Genomic DNA, 18,332 nt, shown 5'->3' on the forward strand with positions numbered 1-18,332 from the left:
ACTCCTATCAAGCCAAGGCAGCCAGTACATGCTGGAACCTGGGGATGATAGTAGTGTGATTACAGCCTCCCTATGCCATGCTACCACCCCCACCCCCCTTACACATCCATGCTATCACACACACACTCATTCACAAACATTTAAATACTCATTAATTCCATTAATCACACATACTTCACACATTAATCACAAAAACCCTCCGCCACCCCCTTATCTGAACTGCAGATCTCCCACTCGCGGACTTCTGCAGGGGCCCAGCTGTGCGAGCAACTTCCTGTTCTCCTGCTGCTAGTGGCAGAGACGCTGCTCGCGACCAAAGCATGGTAAGCAGCACGGCCCCAGCAGAATGAGGTCTGATTAGAAGACGACCTCGATTATAAGACGAGGGGTATTTTTCAGAGCATTTACTCTGGAAAAAACCTTGTCTTATAATCGAGCAAATACGGTATTATGCTTTGAGCTGAACCTCAAATTAACAAAAAAATTGAGGCCTCTCACAGTCCACAGGTACAAATGGTAAACTACGACAATATGTAAAGTTGTTCACTTCGGACTACAGTTACTTTAGTTTACTAAATTTTACCTTTCCTCTTCTACACCTTTTATTATTGCATTTGCTTCCATTGTATAATAGTCAAACGAATGATATATCATACATATCTGGGAACTTTCTGGCTACGGCTAGCTGGAGCCTCCTTTTGCAGAATGTGGGTAGGAGGTTCATCACCGAAACATCACCGACATCACCGAAAAGCCCTGCTCATGTTGCGGGTAGTCCATGACACGCTCTATTTTTAATTGGTAAGTGGGCGGGGAGCAAGGTGTATCGCATGTCTGCACCCAGAGTTTTCCCTTAGTGACGTGGAGAAGCGGCGCTTCACCTGGAGTCTTGGCAAAACCCATTGAGTTCCCAGGCATGCCAGGAAATCACCAGGAAAGTTTTCTTTTATATGTTTTTTATTATTTGTATTGCAGTATTCTACAACAAAACCACTGCATATATATATATATATATATAAATAAATTAGTTCTTTTAACGGCTCGATCACCACACCTGGGAACATTCAGGCTCCGGCTACCCTGAGCCCTTGCCTTTTTGAGATGTAGGTAGGTCTACTGACATCAGTAGGCAGTCCATTGACAACAGTGGGTGGTCTGGTGATGTGCCAAAAAACTGAAAGTGATAGCAGGGGAAGTGGGGAGTTCCTTCATTTAGCATGCACTTTTTTTATAAAACTGGCCCCATTGTCTTCACAAAATCCCAATATTCACAGCGATAGACATTTAATCTAAGGCTAAGGAAAAATTCTTAGGATTATTAAATTTACAATGTCCTCTGTGATTATACTATCCTGTAGAAATTATGATTGTGTTTTTCCCTTTTCTTTTATCAGTTTAAGTGTTAATTTTGTAGTCTCATTTTCCATTCCATACACAGAACTTTGAACTCAGTTAGGGAGATATGCATCATACGCCACAGATTATTTAGTTCAACCTGGAAATTAGCAAAAAACCTGTATTTTGTTAATTCTGAAGTAGATCCTGATTGATGTCATATTTGTGGCGTCATAAAGCTAACTGATAACAGCATATAGATTTGGGCCACTGTCATGACATGGTCAATTTATAGTGTGGGTTGTGACTGCCTTCACCTTTGGCACCATGTCCCGCACCAATGATTAGTTCACCTGAATTACAAAACATGATATAACTATAAAATAATGATCTTGCTCCTAACACTTTACAGTCTAAGATCTAGGGAGATCCAGTACGGTCATTTCACTCTCTCCAAATCTCTTTCACCCTTGTGACTGGGTTCAGGATATTGTTGAAGATGGGGGTAAGTTGGCAAGTGCCCAGCATGAGCACAGCCCCAGGCGTGCTGTACCTACTCCTCCTCTGGAAACACAGTCAGGACCCATACGTATTTTGGCTCATATCCATTATAGCCATCTTATCCATAAATGTAATTTCCTGTCATTCCAGTTTGGATAAAATTCAGAGGGCTTTTCCCATTCCAAAAGAAAGTGAATTGTCATTCACCCTCACTCACTCCCTCCCTCCCTCTCATTCACTCTGTCTTCCACATTCTTCCAATGTCTCCCTACCTTCGTCACCGACCACTTCTGTGGTCTTGCACAGCCTCTCCCCCATTCCTCCAATCAGGGGAGTGGGTGTGTTCAGAGGCTTTGCCCTTTTATGGAAATACTCTGGGGGGTCTGGTTAACAGAGCTGATACTGAGAAGAAGCAAATGAAGATAGAAGACAGAAGAACAAGAAGAAAGAAGAAGTAGAGATATGGAAAATGAGACAGGGACACGGAAGTGATCGGCGAGGAAGGGAGGGAGACATTGAGCATGATATAGAGCTCTGCTTCATTATCGTTTGTTAAGTTGAGGGCCCCTCCTCATTTTCTAAAAGTTTGTACGGATCTGAATGTACAAGTCTAATAGCCATGACACCAAGACCAGCAGTAGCTGGGTACAAGTAGCAGCAAAAGATAGGATCTAGCTACCTCTACATTGTGCTCAACGAAACGGCTAGACATTGGACTGACGCAGAGTCTATTACTATTGTTGTTTGTTTATACTATACATTAGTGCTGTGCAAACAGGACACAAGCAGAGCCTCATTCCACAAAATAAATAAAAGTCGACAAGAGCCCTTTTCTACAATGAGTAGAATAGTAGCTGAGCCCAATACCTGACTTATGGAGAGAGGTGAAGTAGTAGAAGTCGATTGAAACTTCTCCTCTAAGTCAACATTTTGTCATCACGATTGCCCAGACTTTCTTTTGTCTTGTTGAAGTCGGTACTGGTCAAAGATCACTTGCTGAGATAAGGCAAGGGTTGGGCTCGCTTCTATGTAGATCGGTTACTGTTGATTTGGTTACCTGGGTAAAGGCAGGGCTGCCGTTAACAAATGTGCAACCAGTTCTTGTATATGGGGCCCGGGCAAGCACGGGAACCTTTCACAGGCCTTCTCATTGGGCCCTCGCAGCCCAACCTGTACCTAGGCCCAGTAGCGTACCTAGTGGGGGGTGCCAGTAGGGTGACCACATAACGGAGGGAGAGGGGGGTAGATAGTGAGAATGGGATAGAAAAGGGAAAAAGGTAGATAGTGAGAAATTGGGTAGTAAGTATATTGAAAATAATAAACAGTGAGAATGAGTGAGAGAATGAAAATGCGTGGATGCATTGTGTGAATGAGGGAGAGAATGATTGTGTGAATTAATTATGTGAATGAAAGTGTGAATTAGTGAGTGACTGTAAAAGTGTTTGTGTGTATCATAGATGTATAATTGATTTGTGGAAAGGCAAAGATGGCAGAAGCAGGATGTTTGAGCCTTGGGGACCAAGATGACACAGGCAAGGCGTTTATGGGACAAAGATGGCACAGGCCGGGCTGTTTGGGGACAAAGTTGACTCATGCTGGGCTGTTTGGGGACAAAGATGGTAAGTCCTATGTGTGTAATTTGGGTGCTTGTCAGGTTCTATGTGGGCAATGTGGACGCCAGGGCTGGCTTTGGGTTGTGCAAACTATCAACTATGCCTGTAATTTAGGGGGTTTTATCTATACCTTTATTGCTGAGTTTTTATGTTATTTCCAGTTGATCTATACCCGCAATGCTTTGTTTCCATACATTATTATTGTATACCTGCAAATACGGGATTTGTATGTCTGATTCTATGCCTCCAGTGCTGAGTTCACGTGTGAACAATAATAATAACAATACTAATATATACATGATGCTAACAGCAATCACACTCCTATCATGCCCAGGCACCCAGTACATGCTAAAACCTGGGCATGATAGGAGTGTGATTGCTGTTAGCAATCATGTATACATTAGTATTAGCAATGTTGGCTTAGTATATAGTGATAGGGGTTATGCTGCACTATTGTCAATGTCTGGCTCAATGTATAGTGATAGGGATTACGCTGTACCACCGTCAATGTCTGCCTCAGTATATAGAGATAGGTGTTATGTTGTACCCCTGTCAGTGTCTGCCTCAGTATATAGTGGTAGGTGTTATGCTGTACCATCAATGTCTGCCTCAGTATATAGTTATAGGTGTAATGCTGTACCCCGTCAATGTCTGCCTCAGTATATAGTGATAGGTGTAATGCTGTACTACCGTCAATGTCTGCCTCAGTATATAGTGATAGGTGTTATGCTGTACCATCAATGTCTGCCTCAGTATATAGTTATAGGTGTAATGCTGTACCCCGTCAATGTCTGCCTCAGTATATAGTGATAGGTGTAATGCTGTACTACCGTCAATGTCTGCCTCAGTATATAGTGATAGGTGTTATGCTGTACAATCGTCAATGTCTGCCTCCGTATATAATGATAACAGTAATGCTGTACCACCACAAGCTATGCCATAAATTCTTAGTCCCACCTACACAGTCCAGCTCATGTCAGTCTTTCCCTTCATAAATTATAGCATGAGCTATTGGTTCCCTTTGTGGTATTCCAGACACTGGTATTCTCAATCATTTTACGTAAGTATTCCCGATTTAAGTGGCCGTCTGTTTAGACCAACGAACGCAGCCAGCCTTGAAGCGACTTCCTCGATTCAGGAAACCCACGTGCAAACAAGGAATGCCTCTGCCTTACCTGACGTCATCGCGTGACGCTCGGAACACTATCCTTTGCACAAGGCTGACTTTGCCTCGTTTCCCCCTCCCTAGTCCCGCCCCTACACAGACTAAACCACTCCCACGGCTGTTATCGACGTCATCAGGAGACGCCCCACTGCATTCTCTACTTGGCGTCTCCAAGGTCACGCCTCGCTGTGTGTGGGGCCTTCAATGGATGCTCGCCTGGGCCCGGTGTGTAGGAGGGGCTTCAAACACATGCAACCCGCCCTCCTCCTCCCAGTTCCAGCCCAGTAACAAAAAACCAGCAGCCCTTGCCCCATCCACAGGCAGCTGGGAACCGGTTGCACCAGCGTTTGGTAATCGCCGGTCCCATTTTCCCGTGACGAGTTGATCGGTGTATTATGTCACAGTGAGGGCTACCCCGGTAGGGACTGCAGCCACTGACACCCGGCACGCATCGCCGTCCCTCTGCTGTGTGGATTCCGTGTTTCTTGCAGTGAGTGGCACTCGCCGTGACAGCTTGTCACAGTTACCGGAGCGGAAGAAACCACCCGGGAGATCGCGATGTTTGATAAAAGCAGAATCCCCTTCGTGGTGCTGGATGTAGTGTGCGTGATACTCGGTAGGTGTCTATGGCTTGCAGGCATGCAGCCTTGCGTGTTCCCCGGGGTGCCCGTTTTCTGCCGGGCATGCCTCTGCTAGCGGGTGTAGCGCATCTTGGGCTTTGCATGGTTTCCCTTCCCCTACTAACTCTTATGACAGCTTCTTCTTCGCTGCCTGGTAACGGCGACCTGATTTATCACAAGTCTTGCTGCCTGTTTAACACTTTGCGTGCCAGTGGGGGTATTGAAGCTCATCAGCCTGGCACTCAAAGGGTTAAACTAATTAAACACAGTACAAGTCACATTAGGAATGGGGGTTGTAACAATTTACATCATGGTCAATTACCTTTTTATCATTTAGCACCATTTATCGTTTGTGCATATTATGTAGCTATGAACCTCATTAGTGGTTATTTGATACAGTCAATTAGCCTGTTAGTGTTTCAGTGGTCTATGATATGCTAAATTTTGGAACTCCATTCCCTGGCATTCTAAGGGTTGAATATTGGAACGGCAGTCACGTGCTGCTCTTTAGGTGAAATGGTTAATGTGCGCCGGTTTCTGCGCTCTGGATTAGCACTTTAATGGCCGATGTGTTGTATATTCTGGGTGTGTGGGCTTTTTTGGGCGAGCAGGACGGTCTTTCCATTCCTGGCGCAGCGACTCGTCGTGATGCTGCAGTGCGAAAATAGAAAGTTTGAATTATATATTTGATAATCCATTTTGTTGGCAAAGCCTTAAGTTCATTCCCTTTTGCCTTTTCAACTCCCTTTTTTTTTTTTTTTTTTTTCGTAACTATTTTTGGAATTGGCATTGGTTGCCTTAATATACTTTTTTTTGTTGTTATTTTAACTCTTGAGTGACAAGGGTACGATGTGTACTTTGTCAATCCTCTTGCCTGTTAAATGATTAACAGCTTTCTGTTGCCACTTTTTTTTCTTCTTCACTCAACACCGAAAAAATCTCATATGCTTAATAAATAAAAGGTAATTTATAGGAGGGATTCATGGGCGTCTTTAGCCTAAGGCGAGAAGCGAGCACCGTCTGTCTTATGGAAATCATGTGCCATATTGTGGGATTGTGTTTTCTGTCCTAGCAGAAGCCGTAGATGTGATACCCTTTGGTGATATCTCATATTACCCGGGACTGCTGGGTTATTGCCAGCATGCTGCTCCGCATTATAATACAAATAATTCACTTTATCTTCCCTTTTATTATACTGTGAAGCTCAAAGTACATCTGTTAGTGGTTAATAAATACAAATATACTGTGGAAAAGTTTGTTTGCAGATGGATGTGATGGTGAGTCACTAGCAGCGGGAGAAGGTGCTTGTGAATACATGAGTGCTTACTCGCTGCACTGTAGGGATCAGGCTCTGTATTGTGTGGTCTCTGGTGAGTGAACAAGTAGTAGTCTCTACAGAGATGCTTTGATGATAGGGCTGGTCCTTCCTTATCGGTGGCTTAAGGCAGGTGTTTAGGGCAAGTTGCAGGAAGGAAGGGGAGCTTCCTAGGGGGCTGGAGACCTTGGGTGGTCAGGAGGCTGCGATGCTGCAGTAATAGCAGGTTACAGGTTGCTTAAGAGTGTGTGTGTGCGATGATGAAAAATATTACAGCTGTAGTATTGCACAATGCACATATGGAGCAACGGAAGGAGAACATTCATAACGTGAGACCTTAACGGGGAACACGGATCCAGTGAATGCAGCACAGTGTGTCTTTAAGCTCTGTGCGATACTTCTATATGAACGTTTGTAGAGTTCTAGAGCGAGCATACGTTCTAAAGCATCGTCAAGCAAATAAAACAAGAATTCGGCCACTTTGAGACAGACCTGTCTTTTTGTCCATTGGTTGCCATTTGCCTTTTTAGTACGTATATAGTCCTGTATAGGTTATAAAGACTTGATTAAGCAAAGGGTGGCATATCTGGCTAAACCAGGCAAGCCTGAAAACCACATGAAATCTGATGGGTATGGTGTATAAAACCACCTGGCAATGAAAGGGTTGATCCAGAGCAATTCATAGATTAAATTACAGAGTAAAAATTGTTTTTTTAAAAAAAATAAAAATCTTTCAGGTCATTTCAAGTGCCAGGGCTGGGGGTTTGTACTCTGCAATTAGATCTAGAAATAACGCGTGGGAAGGTAGTACGGCTGTATCGAGCAGAACGAAGGTATTCAGGGGGCTGCTTGTCACCCAAGTATAAGAGTCACATGGTATGCCGACGGCAGACACGGTAACGCGGTGCCATCCTGTACTGACTTAAACGCCATAAAGCAGCATTATCATTATTTATTGCTCTATAATTCTCCATCGTATACCGCAGCAGTGTTTTATCTACTTTATCTACCAACAGTCTGATTAAGAGAAACTCCTTCCATCCACTCCGTGTCTAGTAATGTTTATTAGGGATCACATTGTATCATTTTTGTTTCACAATATCTTGTGTTGTTTGGTAAATATTTGGTGTTTATTTCTGTTTACCGTAAAACTCATCTGTCTTCTATAAAAGGCAAAGCTGGAGCCTGCGGCTAATACTGTGAGCCCTGCTTTATGATGCGGTGTATGAGCGCAAAGCGTCGGCCAGGAGTGACGGCGTGTATATTCAAGATTACAAAGAAAAGACAATGCTACCAATGTTCTTTTTCCAGTGTCATATATAATATAATATAATATAATACACACAGATAAACCTAAGTGCATTATATACTGATAAACATGATACAATGGAGTTGTATATGTAAAAGGGTCTTTCAATCTGTACCAAGGGGGGGCACCCTTATATTTAACAGTGTATATCTTTGCACGTCCTCAGGTAGTAGACGAGTTCAGGGATTCTTGTTTAAATGTTTCAAGTTTGCTGATAACTATAGTGCTTTTTAGAAGCTTCCACATATTATGTTTCCTTCTTCCTTATTAGTTCTGTAAGGTAATTACTCACTCGATTATTGCGCAAGAACAGCCACTAATATACAGTAAGGGAATTTAACCATGCATAGGATAGATATATGGCTTTAGGAAATATGGGCAGACTAGATGGGGCGAGAGGTTCTTATCCCCCGTCGGGTTCTGTGTGTGTCTGTGTTAAGATTTGGGGAATTTCTGCATAATAATGTTTAAGGTGTTTGAATGTATTGGTTATCGGGGGAATCGCTGTGAACGTTTAGCTTGAAGAATCTTTCTCGATTTGTATCTGCATTAAATTATGTGAAACTGGTCTGTTACTGGGGTCTCGTGCAGCACCAACAGTAATATTGCCAAAAACACATCAGATTATTTCACTCTATAGCATTCAGCTGCGTATTCTTTTTCTGGATGGAAGGTCGGCTTTTTGGGAACATTATTATTATAATTTTTTTTGGGGGGGAGGGTGACGCCTTTTAATTAAAAGCAATGCCTCTGAGGTTTTGCACCTGTTTGCCACCTAAATATTTAAACAGTTGATGCCATATGCAGAGCCTTAAGGAAGAATTGAAAGGTGGTTTGCTGCAGGATTTGGTGGGTGGTGTATATGGGTGGGTGATGGGGATACTACACATCTTATTGCTCTTTGCCCCTTTTGTCAGAATATGGAGATGAGCCATGAAGCTGTGGCCCCTCCACTTGCACCCAGTTCGGTAGGAGCAGGTAATCGGCTACAAGTGCCCAACGCAGAAATATAGGAGTATAAAACACTTGTCAAGGAGGGAAACACACGTAATCGTCACCCACATGCTTTTATCTATAGAAGACACCTACGTGTTATTTCATCACCAAAGAGATGCATGCAATTTTGTTTTCTGCATTGGGTGCTTGGCTTGTTACATGACCCTCGGCAAAAAAGGAGTTACGTTTTTTCAAAGCAGCCAGGGAACAATGATCTTCCAAATTCAGGGAACTGGACACAGAGCTCACTCTTGGCAGCTGGCTTCAGAATGCTGTCATTATTATTTTCTTGTGGAGCTGAAAGCCAGCCCTGGTCCACGGGACTCGGCGTGGTGTCTCGGGAGAACCGACCATCGAGAGCAATGTTTGTTGGAAATGTACGCAATGGTTTAAAGTGCAAATGGTTACAATGATTCAGTAAACTGACTGTTTCATCATATCTACAGGGGGCGAGGGGGCTCTGAAGCCAATTCACAGATCCTCTCGCTTCCTAAAGCACAGAATAAAGTCCTTTTGTTGGGTGACATTTAAAAGCTGCAGGAAAAAAAACTGAATTGACTTCACTGTTTAGTAAATTCAGCCGATGAAATTAATGGACTTTATTCGTTGGGTATAAGCTGGTTGGCCCCAAGGCACGCAATCGTTTTAGATAATGGATATTTTTTGTTATCGGGAGAAGTGAGCTTTGAAGGGAGAGAGCGAACCAAGAATAAGCAATCAATGATTTTCTTTCTTAATTGATTTCTCCATTAGTCTGAAGTATCAGCTCGTTAATGGCTGCTCTGTCAAGGGTAGGAAAGCTGATATTGATTCATTCTGCACTTGAACCGTTTCAGATGATGGCCTGCCTTTTAACTATTTTTCTGGCCCTCAAAGTGTCCCCAACGTAAATTGTCTTTGCCAGCGTTACATTCAGTGAGTAGACTGCAACTCCCATCATCTCAGCCGCTGTCTGGCACTGCAGAAATTGAGTGCATTTTTTCTTTTCGGGTTTGCGTCTGTGATGCCTTTTTTATAATTCACCCAAATATCTCTCTGCATCCATCCGAGGTCCTTAAAGCTCATGTAACTTTAATTTTTTTTCTCTGTTGGCCAATAAAAGGTGCTAAAGACTCCATACCCACCCCACCCGTAACAGATCTCCAAATTAGTTATCTTTTTAACTGCTCGCTCACACTGATCAACCACTGAAAAGGTGAGACAAGTGGCCTGAAATGCGTGTTAATAGGTTTCAGGGTAACACGAGTTATTTCCTCTTTAAAAGCCTCAAGTGTTCTGTTTAGTAGATTGCTAAAGCCGTGTTATGCTATTGAGGCTGGCCCGATCTGTATTTAGTTTGTGTATCTGTATGGCTTTCTAGTCACATCCTGACTCCACTGTGTGCTCAGAGCTGATCATTGAGACGTTCTGGCGTAAGGTATGAGTATTCTGTGCTAAACAGTTCTTAATACTAATGGAGGTTCCATCTGGTTAAATATGGTGTTTGTATGTTTGTTTGATTTTTGGTAAAAGTCCCATAGATGGAAGTTTTTTTTATAATTAAGAAGAAAATGACATTTTGTTTAAAATGGGTACAAGGAAATCATGGCTTCTTGACTAAGATCAATTGAGTACCTGTGGTGAGGGGAAAAGCTTGTTCTTCTGGCGCTAAAGTCTGGAGTGCTTGAAGCCCCAAGGTGTTTTGGTTGTTTCGTCTTGTCCTCCTGCACTTCCTTGGCACATTTGATCCTTTACTAGCGCCAGGCTGTTTAGGGTAAGTGTGCGGTAAGAAGAATATTATACCAGCCAGCGACGTGTCCCAGACCAGGCAGTCCCCTTATTATAACACTGAGGGGTGATCAAATCTGCAACAGCTAAAGAGCTACAGGGAGGGTAACCATGCGCAGTAACATTCATTTTAAATAAACAATATATATATGCAGATGGATGGCCTAATATACAGTAGAATGTGCCCCTGCTCTATGGCATTGAAGGCTGAGACTGAAAAGGTTTATAGGAAGCAGCGCATGCAGAAGGCAGACTTTCTGGGCTTTGTTTACTAAACTGTGTTATGTACATACCTGAGAACTTTCAGGATTTTTGCCCCAATCTCAGCGTCTGAGCCGTTCTTTGTGTTACTGACCACCACTACCTGCAGTGCTTCACTCCAAAATGTGGACTAACACACAGATCATTTAATCTAATCATCAAGTTCATAACCCCGGGAAGCACTCTATAAGGGGTGGTCAGCAACATGTAACCGTTAGCGGTGTCCTGGAAGAATTCCCCGTTTTGGGGTCCAGGTGATAGTCCGACAGGTGGCTCCACAAATCTTTGAATTTCTTCTCTAACAGATGTCCTCCGTATTTTATCGGATCGCAGCATTCTCTAGAAGGTCACGGTCATGCCATATTTTAGTGCAAGCTATAATGGCGCCCAGACTCTTATGATTGATGGCTCCTTAGTCTTTGTGATACCGTGTGTATAGATCAAACTCTCTATAACCAGGTGTGTTTAACATGGGTTCTGAGGACGTTTGGTTGCAGTTGTTTTTGCTGTTGATAATTCTGAGCCGTAAATGACTTCTTCCACAAATGCTTCTAATTCTAGATTGTAATTGTAGAAGAGTCTAAGGGAATGCCAAGAACTGCATTTCCATAGATTTGCATGCTTTGTGAATCACACAGACGTTTCGTTGCCGGGTTCACCTGGAGTTTTGTGTGCACAGAGGTGCCTTTTGGGTGTCAGGTGGCTTTTTCTGGCTGTTCTTGGATAAACGGGTGTATAATTTGTTTTGATTTAGTGCGCTGGATGGTCCTGCGGCCTCTGACACCAAACCGGGTGAAGCTTGCTAGTCAGACAAAGGCCTTCTATAATCCCAGCGGCCTCCTTTACATGCTTTGTGTAGTGGGGGAAATAAAACCTCCTGCCGCCATTTGCCTATTGTTCAGAACTGAAAGGGAGGAAGCAATCGTATTTCTCCTGTCTCTTTCATGGTTCTGCCTCAGCAGAAACTCAATGGTCTCTTCCATGGCAAATACACAACAGTCTTAGATGTAAGACCGCTATTGTGTTCTCACAGCGATGTAACGAAGCCATGGAGAATAACACGGATCCGCAGTGCTACTGATCCATTGTACAGCGCTACGGAACATGATGGCGCTATATAAAGCAATAAATAATAATGATGTGTTGGTTACGTGAGCCATAGGTGCGTGATAGGAGGATTTACATGGATAAAAGAGGATTTTTAAGGCTATCCACCTGATGTTTGTGGGCTATTTGTGATGTATCTTTATACGGAAAACACGGTTAATGGTTTTTTTTTTTTAACATTATTTAAACCTTTTAAAACCATTATTTAAGCATTTATTAAATCTTAGTTTTCTGTAATATAAATGATTATTCTGTGTCCTGTTACCCAACAGCTGTCTGGGACAATTAAGGACACGCACTCGTACAGTATGTTCATTTATTTAAAAACGTTATACGGACATAACGTTTTATATGTGTGCGTGTGTGTATATATATGTTTGGAAGCATATCCTAAACTCAGCTATGGGGAAGAAAAACTGAGTGCCTTCATTGTACTTTGGGAAAAGAAATGCTTTTAAAAAAAAAAAAAGACCCTAAATACTAGGAAGATCTAAAATATATTTAACTGTAATCCTGGCTGTCTGGAAATAGAAGCGCAGGGTCATCCGGGGCCAGATTTATTTAAGTCCGTCCACACTCCTCGTGAGCTGGCTGCTTGGAGCGGACCTGAAAATGGCTACTGTCCTACATCATAGGGTAAGGTGGGTGTTCTGCGGCTTTTCTGTCTCCCGTGACGAGGCCCGTTACTTCTATACGGTGTTACGTGGAAAAGTTGTAGGGCTCAGTGGGTTGGCTCTTCAAAACTGTTTAGTAAAGTGAAAGCGTTAATCCTGACACTGACTTCACCCGTGAATAAACTCCAGGGACTTTGGGGTATAAGTAGGGTGATCACATTGCCCAATTTTTCCCAGGAAATAAGTTCCAGATACCGTCCGTAATCGCGGGGAACAGCGGCACACCAGGGAGCCTGATGGCAAGTTGATCTGCCCTGGGCTTGGGACCACAGGGGCTTCTAGCCAAGCCCTGACCTACTCTACTAAGGCCTGGTTAGCCCAACCCAGACTACTCTGAATACCCCTATCCTGGGGTAATATGCGGTAACGTGAATCTCCGTTTCAAAGTCACGCTGTTCTCTCGGGTTATAAACACTTAATAGATGCTTTCAAAACTTTTTGTTTTCTTTCATTCCTTGTTAGGCAAGTTTTGCAGCCCGAGAGAACGGGAGAGCTAAGCACATTGGTAAATATAGCTGGGGTGTATCTCGATAATTGTTTTTAAGTGGTACTTTTTATACCAAGTGCAATTACAGGGATCTGGTCTGTAACATACTGAGGCTGGTTGTTTATTAAACATGGTTAACACCCATGTGCTGTATTATACTTGGTTGTGTATTACCGTCTGTGGCAATCGTTCTCAAATGTTCATCTGCTGACAAAATCTAGCGATCAGAAAATATTTGTACACGTTATAAGTACTGAGAGCAGGATCCTTTGTACAAGAATGGTGTGCTTTGTATTAGAGTGCCCCTATTATTGTAAGAATAATTCCCCTATACATTGTGCTCGCCACTAGCCAGAAAACAATATGGCTTCCTCGGTGTGCCGGGTGAGCCCAGAATCAATTTTTTTTTATTATATAATTTGTAAATGTGTTTGTATAATGTACAGGTTCTCTTAAAAAAGCCTTAATTTGGTAGTCTTGTGATTTTTTTTGATTTTTTATTTGCGCATAAAGGGATTTGTAGGATTTTGGTGAATTCGTACCCCGTCCCATATTTTAGACTGTGCTTTTCTGCAGTGTATGAATTTCTTCCCCATACGCTGAATGAATAAAACTACTTTTACACTTTGAAACTATGGCGTTTTAATGTTTTATTTATTCTGTCTGAGAAAACAGAATCAGCAGACGGTAAATACTGGTTGCAGTAAAGGCGCTCTGCACACATTATTATGCGTGGCATGCACATGCATAATAAACGCACGGTATATTATTACGCTTATTACATGTACTTACCGTTCTCAAAATGTAGCTTCATGTATTCAGCCTGAAAAGGTTTTAGTTTACAATTTGAATGACTCGGGCACTTTATATTAACATACAGTTGAAACACATAAATAAAACGGAAGAGACATGAGGTCGTTGGAAAGTGTAAGGCCACAGCGCTTTACTACCGTGACAAAAAATGCAGAAAATTAGTAAAAACATAAACCTTGTTAAATAACATTTGTAGGGATATCCCGCCAAATACCATACGGGAACCGTTGGGTCGGAATACCCTACCCTTCCAAAGTTCCCTCAGGGACTGAACCCGTGGAGAAATTAACATGAAACATACACGTCGGCATAACAGCCAATTGTAAACATATCACCTTAACGCTCAGAATTCAGCCATAGACTCCGTTAAGATAAAGAAAAGTGAAAAATTGGGGACGGAGGGCAGGGATTCACTGCTGTTATGGATTCTCTGCTTTATAAGCTGGCAAATATTATCTGACCAAAGGCGGGAAAAGGGGGTCCCATAAATAGACAGCCAAAAACCCCACCCAACAGGACAAGGAACCCTATAGGATGTCCTTCAGATGACCCCCTTCTACATCCTGACAGCCAGCTTACTGTTAATATAGGCCCAGTCATGCAGCCCTTTCTCTTAATATCCAGGGCTTGTCTTGAAAGCTTTTTACAAAGCAAAACTACTAGCGCACGTTTCTTTTATTTGTGTAGAATTATGCGTCATTTGTGTAATTTTTCTTCCTATATATTATAGATTATATTTTTATGTTCCTTCTGAATGTGTAGATCTATAAATAAAGATTATGATTTACTATGAAGCAGTCATAGTAATGCAATTTCTATATCTCCTGTTAAAACAAATGATCGTCTATCTTCGAAATGATCTGCAAGGCTTACTTGGGATGCCATGTTTTTCCGAAGGCGATACGTGTTGCAGTCTGAAAGTCCGAAAAATATATTGGAATACAATACATATTTATGTCAAGCTTTCCAGAGTCTACTAACGTCTTTCATTAAACTCCTGTGTATCTTTATATGTTACATTTATCCTTAAAATTTATACATATATTAACCTGCAGTTAAATATATATAATAATAATAATAATATATATATACCTGTGTGTGTGTGTGTGTGTGTATATATATATATATATATATATATATATATATATATATATATATATATATATAATTTAATTACTGTATATAGGCAATAATGCCAAATGTAACAATTAAATCACATGCGAGGCTCACCACAAAGCAGACATAGACTGTTCTATATTTCCTTGCAGCATGTTGTACAGGAAATAAGTTAAAGATCGAGAACTGCAAAGTTATTATTTTGTGTCCGGCCAAGAAAAGGAAATAAAATGGGACTTTTCTGATATAATACAAGCGGTATGATTTTATTTTGCAGCTTGTTCCTTTTGAGCACGCTGTCTCCGCTGTGGCGGAATGGGTAGCATGCATGGCAGGGGAAGACCAGAACCCAAGCTGGTTGGGTAACTAACAATTTAGAAAAATTTGAACCATAAAAAAAATAATTGCATCCTCACTAGCAGGGTTTAGAATAATTCTAAGAAAGTGATAACACTTAGGTCCCCGATTTGTCTCTTGTGTCCCATTTGTTTAACTCTGCGTGTAACTAAGTGTCTCAGCGCCATTGTTTACAAGACTAGACCTTTCTGAGGAAAAAGATTCGATGGGACACATTAATAATACTTATTAATTCATAATTTTGATATCCAGTTTCCTTGGATCTCCATAAATCTTCCTCATCCTAAACCATATCCAGAACTTTGTTAAAAAAGTGTTTTATTTAGAATATCTTTGCCTTACTATATTGGAGCCCTTCTCCTCGGGCTTATGTTAGATAGTGGCAGTTTGCTGAAGGTAATAAGTAGAAGTAAAAAAGTCACCTTAAGGAGAAGTTGCAGCACTCTGCCCCTACACGCTGCGCGACTGACAACCGGTCAGTGACCAGAAAGCAGAATAAAATGTATGGGAGCGATTTCTTGGTATTTATTTAAGGGGGAGAGGAGTGCTCGTTAGATCAATATGGTGAGGCAAGATTATTTTTACGTGGCAGGGCAAGTTGAAGGGCCTGGCTTTCATAAGTGTCCAGAAGAGTTCACAATCTCTAGCTAAGCATATATTGAGCATACAATACCATTTACCAATCTTTTGATGATTCTTCTTCTTGTGCTATGTTGGTTATTTATAATGCATGGACCATCCAGTGTTTACTATTTGCAGCAAACAACCAAACTGAAATAGATTTTCTACGAATTGCCTGGCAGTATATAATATTTAGGAACCAAACATGACGTAGGTAGCCAAGCCTGTTATGCACGCCTAGGTGTTGTCGGCATATATACCATGCCTGTCTGGGGAGTGTAATTAAAGCTTGTGTATACAGGTTCCTGGAGCATGTGCTACCTTGCCCTCCTCTTTGTTTCTCCCGGCATGATCAGGGAATGCTGCTAATATTGGACAGTGAAGCAAATCATGATTTGCTTCAGGGATCTCTGAAAGCTGTAAGGGGTCACCCGCAATCAATCCCCCCCCCCTGTACATTGTCTGACCCCTTATCATGGTGGACTATGACAATGTCTAAATTGGTTCCTATATAAAGAAATAGGCACTCCCGTAAGGTGGACGTATATATTATATCATGTCACAAATACACGTTTGGTAAAGTTAAAAAATAAAATAAAATCTAAATAAATTTAAGCAGGGGGGGGCAATTTTAGCAATCTTTGGTTCTTCATTCTGTAGTATATGTAACAAAAATATTATTTTTGCTTCATTGTTGCATATTCTTCATATTAATTTGGGTCTGATCATCTTGGGGGTTGTAATAATATACAGGTAGTCCAAGAGAATACATCTTAGGTCCTTGTTCATTACTGGATCAGAAAGGCACAGGCCAAACATGGGATTCATGGTGGGAGCATCGTCTCTCTAAGAACATAGGTTATCGTCTTCAGAAAGCCCCTAAATGATTACCAAGAGTTCTGAAACAACGTTCAATCGACTGATTGGTCAAAAGTGGCAATTTCTGGGTGACGTGGGTCTCGTTGTGTCTAGCATTGCATTCCGCAGGAGTGATCAATGACTAAAAGAAAATGTTAGATTGTAGTTACTGCTGCTAAAGATTTTAAGTCTAAGGGGCAATTACCTTTTTCACATAGACCATTAGGTGTTGCGTGTTGTTACTCCTCTCAGGTTCCCATTTATCTAATATTAGGCTTTGGTGGGAGATCTTATAACCTTAAGTGTACAACAACACAGAAAATCAGACAGGGGCAAATACTTCTTCATTTACTCTGATCAGAAAATGTATTATTACCCAAATATAAGTATGTGTGCAAAAGTATCTATTTAAAAACTAGGTATCAAAACTTCTGCTTCCATGATGAGGATTATAAAGATGCTTTGACTACAGTCCAGTTTTAATAAACTGCAGAGGTTTCTTACTAGCTGCCATACATGTAAATAAGGAACGTGTGAAAGGTGTGTGTGTGTGTGTGTGTGTGTATATGTATGTGTGTGTATATGTATATATATATATATATATATATATATATATATATATATATATCTGCCATACATGTAAATGAGGAACGTGTGAAAGGTATGATATATAGCTTTTCTATTTTTTTTTGTCCCTCTTCTGCAGTGATTTCCTGGCATTTGCCGTATTACTTATGCCGAGGTGTAAATATTAGTGCCGTGCTGCGTTCTGTGTTTAAACAGTAGCGTGCTGAAATGTTTTGGCAGCCACGGCTCGTATAAAATCAGACCAGATACTTTTAAGATCTGTTTATTTTCCTCATTTATATGATTGTTAATCTACTAGTGGGTTTTACACAATATAGTTTTCTTTACGTCGTTCTGGTACGAATGTGCGCTGTTAAAAATATTTTGCCCTTTAATAGTACTGCACAGACCCAAAGACGTTCTCTGCCAAGTATTCATTACCGTGAGGGGTAACGCTTGGATTCTGAAAGTATATAAGCTGTTAAAAATAGCTGAATATGATGTACAGAAATATAAATAAAGTGCTGCTTCTTTAAGCCTTAGCTTGGCGGTGTGTATATATAATGTGTGTGTGTGTGTGTGTGTGTGTGTATATATACATATATATATGTATATATATATATGTATATATATATATATATATATATATTTGATCTCTATTCCAACCACCACCACCACCTCCTTCTTACTTCAGACCCCTCTATTGCTGTTTCTACTAAATCATTTTTGTGGAGTGTAGATTGCCAAATAAAAGATTTCAAAGTAATCAGGAAGGTGTCATCCGCTTACAAAATAAGCTAGATGTTTTATGTTTGTTGTAGGTGTTGTGAAAAATATGGTATTCTATTGT

At 41.3% G+C, this 18,332-nt stretch overlaps 1 protein-coding gene across 1 annotated transcript in view; it reads left to right on the forward strand.

Annotated features, from left to right (window-relative positions):
- The first annotated feature begins 5,172 nt into the window (after positions 1-5,172).
- LOC149285542 (phospholipid phosphatase 1-like) overlaps positions 5,173-18,332 on the forward strand; it is a 52,891-nt gene continuing 39,731 nt past the window's right edge. Inside the window, exon 1 of the mRNA XM_089495289.1 lies at positions 5,173-5,230. Coding sequence (XP_089351415.1) covers positions 5,173-5,230 — 58 coding nt within the window. The remainder of the gene's footprint in view (positions 5,231-18,332) is intronic.

This window comes from Sceloporus occidentalis, unplaced genomic scaffold (genome assembly GCF_023333645.1).
Source record: "Sceloporus occidentalis isolate IW3139 unplaced genomic scaffold, rSceOcc1.0.p SCAF_78, whole genome shotgun sequence".
Classification (NCBI taxonomy): domain Eukaryota; kingdom Metazoa; phylum Chordata; class Lepidosauria; order Squamata; family Phrynosomatidae; genus Sceloporus; species Sceloporus occidentalis.